The sequence below is a fragment of the Oncorhynchus gorbuscha genome, linkage group LG18 (genome assembly GCF_021184085.1).
Source record: "Oncorhynchus gorbuscha isolate QuinsamMale2020 ecotype Even-year linkage group LG18, OgorEven_v1.0, whole genome shotgun sequence".
NCBI lineage: Eukaryota > Metazoa > Chordata > Actinopteri > Salmoniformes > Salmonidae > Oncorhynchus > Oncorhynchus gorbuscha.
In genome coordinates, this window is record NC_060190.1 from 15,686,737 (window position 1) to 15,694,235 (window position 7,499).

The following is a 7,499-nucleotide window of genomic DNA, read 5'->3' on the forward strand; positions in this document are numbered from 1 at the left end:
CGGACTGACAATTGTAGCTATGTGCGACCTGTACAGCCTTGCAAGACTCAACTGACTGTAAACACATGTTTGCATAACAACAGCTACAAATGCAAAGAGGAAGTACTTTCCAGTAAACTGCCGAAACAAAATCAAAAACAGGATACTTCCTCCTTCCTCAGCGTTTCCCATCACTCAGCACTCAACTGGCTTCCACGTTATTAATCAGGATATTCATTCCTTCAGTGTAAAAGGGAGGCGGGACGTGCAGACAGACCTACACAGACATGACAGTCTGGATGGGTTACATGTTTAGGTCTGGAGTGATGCCAATGTCTCGTTAATCCAGAAGCCTTTTGATGACAAGCCCTGCCATAACAATGATCCTCCCCCACCTCATCTCCTCAAACAGCCTTGACACATCGATTTCATGTCAAAATTATAAGTGTTTCTATACTATGTCACTGTTTCCTGTTGTTTCTACCCATAAACCTCTTTAATTCTATGAAACTGGGAAGTAGTTGTTTCACTAGAATTATTATTTTTACCATATCACAGTTTTGGTGTAAAAGGGTAAGCCTTCCCTCATCTTTTAAAAGCTGGTTTTCATACCCGAAAGGTGAAGCCATATCGGGAATGGTGCAAAAGGGTTTTAAAGAACAGTTATGTCGATATGATATAAGTGCATGAGCTGTGAATGGTGAACTTCCCGAGCAGGAAATAGAGACAGGTATTCTGTCACTCAACTGGTGGGAAGGAGCATCAGAGAGTTGATAGAAGTGGAATGTAACACATCTTGTCTCATTTTGTCTCATCTTCAGAGGTTTCCTATACACAGCTGCACTACTAGGACCAGAGTGGTGGAGAGAGCAGTGTCCACACAGACACATTCATACACACAAACAAAGGTGAGTAAAGAGTTAATCACAGCCCTTTCTGTGTCCTCACCTGTTATTACTTGTTCGTCTTTAGGCAAAAGAAAAACTCATTTGTACACAAAATATATTTGCATGTATATTTGTATATGTATATATTCTTATCCCATTCATTTACTTTGATTTGTGTGTATTGGGTAGTTGTTGTGGAATTACAAGTTAGATATTGGTACACTGTTGGAACTAGAAGCGCAAGCATTTCGTTACACTCGCAATAACATCTGCTGTGTATGTGACCAATACAATTTGAACCTCTCTAATTCTAAATGAATGTACAGTTAGTACTACTCTGCCTTCAGAAATTATTCACACCCCTTCAGTTTCTATCCAACTGTTGTGTTACAGACAGCATTGGAAATGGATGTCAAAGTGAAATAACGTTTTTAGAATGTTTTACAAATGAATTCAAAATGAAAAGCTGAAATGTCTTGAGTTAATAACTATTCAACCCCTTTGTTGTGGCAAGCTTAACTAAGTTCAGAAGTAACAATGTGCTTTACAAGTCGTATAATAAGTTACATGGACTCACTTTGTTTGCAACAATAGTGTTTAACATCATTTTTGAACAACTACCTCATCTCTGTATCCCACACATACAATTATCTGTAAGGTCCCTCAGTCATGCAGTGAATTTCTGTAACGTATAAGCAGGTAGTCAGGAAGCAGGTGCAGAAGGTGAGTTTAATAATAATAAACATGAAGAAAATACAAAACAGCAGCGTACTGAACGTCACTAAACCAATACTGCTTGATGACTGAGTATGAAGGGAGATTAATCAGGGTGGTGATGAAGTCCAGGTGTGCTTAACGATGGGGAACAGGTGTGCGCAATGATGGTTGCCAGGTGCGCGCAATGTGGGTTGCCAGGGCAGAGGAATTTGTCAACAACAACTAGAATAGTGGTAAAACAATCAGAAAGGAGACGATCCGTTACAAAGTTTATGGACAAGATGTGACCAAGGCCGCTGATGAGTACATACCGAACATGAGTTGACATATTGGGCCACATCCTGGGCCACCAGTATTTATTGGAGAGGGATTGGATGGTGCGGGAGATACCTGGGTGTCCAGCGGCGAGGGATTTGTGTGCCCTTTAGGGCAGGTGGCAGGAGTGGGTTCCCTCTCCAGAACCCCTCTCCAGAGCTGACGTGGAACCATAGGGTACAGGAAAGCAGGTCCTCCGCATCCTGGTCCCTAAGAGGTGATTCTCATCTTTGACCAGGAGATGACAGGGTTAGGAAGTTGGACCAGTGGTTAGTAGACCGTAAACGTTGAGCGCTGGAAAGAGGGAGCAGGAGTAGGAGTGACTTACATCTGCTTGACAATCTATGGCAAAACATAACAATGGCTATAGAGCAATGATCAACAACCAACTTGACAGAGCTTGAAGAATTATACAAATAATAATGTTCCAATATTGTACAATCCAGGTGTGCAAAGCTCTGAGAGACTAACCCAGAAAGACTCACAGCTGTAATCGCTGCCAAAGGTGATTCTAACATGTATTGACTCAGGGGTATGAATAGTTATGTACATTAGATAATTCTCTATTTCATTTTCTATAAATGAGCTAACATTTCTAAAAAGATGTTTTCACTTTGTCATTACTGAGTATTGTGTGTAGATGGGTGAGAAAATCATTATATTGAATAAATTTTGAAGTCAGGCTGTAACACAACAACATGTGGGATAAGTCAAGAGGTATCAATACTTTCTGAAGGGCACTGTACGTTTGGTAAGCAAAGATATCAAAGCTCACTCATTCCAATAACTGTTCATTATGTGTTCCAGATATGGTATCGCCCAGCAGTCTCCTGTCTGAAGAGCAGTTCCAGTGCGCTATCTGTCTGGATGTGTTTACTGACCCAGTCTCCATCCCATGTGGACACAACTTCTGCAAGGCCTGTATCAAAGGATACTGGGATAGCACAGATCTGTGCCAGTGTCCCCTGTGTAACAAGATATTCCACAGAAGACCTGAATCAGATGTCAACAGAACACTCAAAGGAGTTGCGGAGCATTTCAAGGGATTGAGAGTGAGAGACAGAGAGGATTCCGCTGCAGAGCCCGGAGAAGTGGTCTGTGATGTCTGCACTGGCAGGAAGCGCAAGGCTCGGAAGTCCTGCCTTATCTGTCTGACCTCGTACTGTGACACTCATCTGGAGCATCATCAGATAGCCCCAGCCCTGAAGAGACACCAACTGATCGACCCTGTGAAGAACCTTGAAGACAAGGTATGTAAGAAACACAACAAACTCCTCAAGCTGTTCTGTCGGACTGACCAGACATGTGTGTGTCAGTTCTGCTCAGAGACTGACCACAAGGCTCACAACAGCATACCTCTGGAAGAAGAATGTGACCAAAGGAAGGCTCAGCTTGGGAAGACAGAGGCAAAAGTGAAGCAGATGATTCAGGAGCATCTGCAGAAGGTCAAGGAGATCAAACACTCAGTAGATCTCAGCAAGAGACACACTGAGATGGATATATTTGGCAAAGTGCAGGTTTTCACCGCTCTAGTTCACTCCATTGAGAGATTTCAGGCTGAGCTCATTGGTGTGATTGATCAGAAGCAAGAAGCTGTGGACAGGTGGGGTGAAGGTCTTGTTAAAGAACTGGAGCAAGAAATCACTGAGCTGAAGAGGATAAGCTCTGAGCTGGGGCAGCTCTCACACACTGAGGACCATCTCCAACTCCTCCAGAGCTCCCCGTCCTGGTGTCTCTCAGTAAAGACCAAGAACTGGTCTGAGATCAGTGTTCAAAGCCACCTGCGCATGGGGTACATGAAAAGAGCTGTATCTCAGCTGGAGGACAAACTGATGAGTAAGGTAAAGAGATTTCATAATGAGATGGAGAATGAGCTGAGGACGTTGTGTGAAGCTAAGACAAAGAAGATTCAGCAGTATGCAATGGATGTGACTCTGGACCCTGATACAGCACATCCGGAACTAATCCTGTCCGTGGATGGGAAACAAGTGAGGTGTGGGGATCAATCACAGAATTTCTTGAGGAACCCAAAGAGGTTTACTTATACATACAGTGTCCTGGGGAAGGAAGGGTTCTCCTCGGGGAAATCTTACTTTGAGGTACAGGTGAAGGGGAAGACTGAATGGGATTTAGGAGTGGCCACTGAGTCGATCAATAGGCAGGGGTGGTTACCACTGAGCCCTGAGGATGGACTCTGGACATTTGGCCTGGATACAGATAATGACTACATGCCTAATGACCCCAAAGTACACTACTACCTGAAAAAGAAGCCCCAGAAGGTGGGGGTGTTTGTGGATTATGAGGAGGGTCGGGTCTCCATTTATGATGTGGATGCCACAGCCAGATCTCACATCTGCTCTTTCACTGGCTACAAATTCACTGAGAAACTCTATCCATACTTCCACTGTGGGTATCCTGATGGTAAAAGAAACGTAGCTCCACTGGTCATCTCTCCTGTCAGTCACATGACTGGCCCAGTGCTCGGGGTGTGAGTCGATATAAACAAATAGTTGATTTTTTTTATTTTTAGGATGAGGATACAGTGACTTAGTAATTCTGGCCTTCATTCCTGTATATTGTGTGTACTCTGATGTAGCTAATCTCCAGATATAAATGTATCAATGCAACTGTTTCTCTCGTTTTTCTTGTGAAAATAAAGAAAAAGTAATGTTCTTCCCTAAACTGTGTGTGTTGATCTGTTTCTGTATGTTGGATTGATGGCTGAAGGAAAATGCCAAAGGAGAGTGGGGAACATCATTCCTGTCATTGCTAATTGAACTGATCCAATCTGGTCTGACGGGAACAGCAAGCAGGTGTGCATTCCCCCGCAAGGCGGGTGGCCCACGGGCTCTGGGGGCCCCAAACCCCTTCTCCCCATATAGCATATGAACATGTCATAAGCCATGGCCAAAATGTTTAGAATTACAGGTAATTAGGTGTAAAACTGCAACATTTTCTCTCAGCCTCATGGCAAAATGTGTAGAATAGCAGTGAATTCTCTTTAAAAATGCTTAATTCTCTGAGCCTCATTGTAAAATCAAATCAAATTTTATTTGTCACATGCGCCGAATCCAACAGGTGTAGACCTTACAGTGAAATGCTTACTTACGAGCTCCTAACCGACAGCGTAGTTTCAAAAAATACGGGTAAGAATAAGAGATAAAAGTAACAAGTAATTAAAGAGGAGCAGTAAAAAAAATATATATATATACAGGGGGGTGCCGGTACAGAGTCAATGTGTGGGGGCACCGGTTAGTTGTAGGTAGAGTTCATTAAAAGTGACTATGCATAGATGACAACAGAGAGTGGCAGTGATGGTGAGAGGGGAGTGGGTGGCAATGTGAATAGTCTGGGTAGCCATTTGACTAGATGTTCAGGAGTCTTATGGCTTGGGGTAGAAGCTGTTTAGAAGCCTCTTGGACCTAGATTTGGCGCTCCGGTACAGCTTGCCGTGTGGTAGCAGAGAGAACAGTCTATGACTAGGGTGGCTAGTGTCTTTGACAATTTTCAGGGCCTTCCTCTGACACCGCCTGGTACAGAGGTCCTGGATGGCAGGAAGCTTGGCCCCAGTTATGTACTGGGCCATTTGCATTACCCTCTGTAGTGCCTTGCGGTCGGAGGCTGAGCAGTTGCCATACCAGTTAGTGATGCAACCAGTTCTCGATGGTGCAGCTGTGGACCCATGAGGATCTGAGGACCCATGCCAAATCTTTTCAGTTGGGGGAATAGGTTTTGTCGTGCCCGCTTCATGACTGTCATGGTGTGCTTGGACTATGTTAGTTTGTTGGTGATGTGGACACCAAGGAACTTGAAGCTCTCAACCTGCTCCACTGCAGCTCTGTCGATGAGAATGGGGACGTGCTCGGTCCTCTTTTTCCTGTAGTCCACACAATCATCTCCTTAGTCTTGATCACGTTGAGGGAGAGGTTGTTGTCCTGGCACCACCCGGCCAGGTCTCTGACCTCCTCTCTATAGGCTGTCTCATTGTTATTGGTGATCAGGCCTACCACTGCTGTGTCATCTGCACAGCAGTGGTAGGCCTGATCACCAATATCAATGACTGCATGGCCAGTCGTGCCTGGCCATGCAGTCATGAGTGAACAGGGAGTACAGGAGGGGGCTTGGCAAGCACCCCTGAGGGGCCCCTGTGTTGAGGATCAGCGTGGCAGATGTGTTGTTATCTACCCTTACCACCTGGGTGTGGCCCGTCAGGAAGTCCAGGATCCAGTTGCAGATGGAGGTGTTTAGTCCCAGGTTCCTTAGCTTATTGATGAGCTTTGAGGGCACTATGGTTGTGAACGCTAAGCTGTAGTCAATGAATAGCATTCTCACATAGGTGTTCCTTTTGTCCAGGTGGGAAAGGGCAGTATGGAGTGCAATAGCGACTGCATCATCTGTGGATCTGTTGGGGCGGTTTGCAAAATGTAGTGGGTCCAGGGTTTCTAGGATGATGGTGTTGATCTGAGCCATGACCAGCCTTTTAAAGCACTTCATGGCTGCAGACGTCAGTGCTACGGGTCGGGAGTCATTTAAGCAGGTTACCTTAGTGTTCTTGGGTACAGGCACTATGGTGGTCTGCTTAAAACACGTTGGTATTACAGACTCAGACAGGGAGAGGTTGAAAATGTCAGTGAAGACACTTGCTGTTAGTCAGCGCATGCTCGCAGTACATGTCCTGGTAATCCGTCTGGCCCTGTGGCCTTGTGAATGTTGACCTGTCTGAAGGTCTTACTCACATCGGCTGCGGAGAGCGTGATCACACAGTCTTCCAGTACAGCTGGTGCTCTTATGCTCTTATGTTTCAGTGGTATTTGCCTCGAAGCGAGCATAGAAGTAGTTTAGTTCGTCCGGTAGGCTCGTGTCGCTGGGCAGCTCTCGACTGTGCTTCCCTTTGTCGTCTGTAATGGTCTGTAATGGTTTGCCACATCCAACAAGCATCAGAGCCGGTGTAGTGCGACTCGATCTTCATCCTGTATTGATGCTTTGCCTGTTTGATGGTTCGTCGGAGGGCATAGCGGGATTACTTTTTGGGTTAGAGTCCCACTCCTTGAAAGCGGCAGCTCTATCCTTTAGCTCAGTGCGGATGCTGCCTGTAATCCATGGTTTCTGGTTGGGGTATGTACGTACGGTCACTGTTGAGATGACGTCATTGGTGAACTTATTGATGAAGCCAATGACAGATGTGATGTACTCCTCGATGCCATTGGAGGAATCCCGGAAAATATTCCAGTCTGTGCTCGCAAAACAGTCCTGTAGCTTAGCATCTGCTTCATCTGACCAGCAGAACAAGGCCGGTTGTGGAGCGCACCATCGGACTACTGAAGGGCAGGTGCCGTACGGGTGCTTAAGTTACAAATGGGCTTCTTAAAACCTGCGTAAGCAACGTTTTTTATGCTTAGTATCTTTTATGAAACGAACGTAAGCACACTGTCGGGAATGATCTTTCGACTAAGTTCAAGTATAAATCTAAGAACAGTTTTATAACTGAGGCCCCTGGTTGTCTGCTTTCTACCAGACACTGGGAGAGATATATTCACCTTTCAGCAGGATAATAACCTAAAACACAAGGCCAAATATACAACGGAGTTGCTTACCAAGACA

At 45.2% G+C, this 7,499-nt stretch overlaps 1 protein-coding gene across 1 annotated transcript; it reads left to right on the forward strand.

The window, feature by feature from the left end:
• The first annotated feature begins 850 nt into the window (after positions 1-850).
• Positions 851-4,569, forward strand: LOC124003989 (E3 ubiquitin-protein ligase TRIM39-like). The gene is made up of 2 exons (XM_046312702.1): positions 851-887; positions 2,706-4,569. The coding sequence occupies exon 2, from the start codon at positions 2,708-2,710 to the stop codon at positions 4,388-4,390; it is 1,683 nt and encodes a 560-aa protein (XP_046168658.1). The 5' UTR covers positions 851-887; positions 2,706-2,707; the 3' UTR covers positions 4,391-4,569.
• Positions 4,570-7,499: the final 2,930 nt, after the last annotated feature.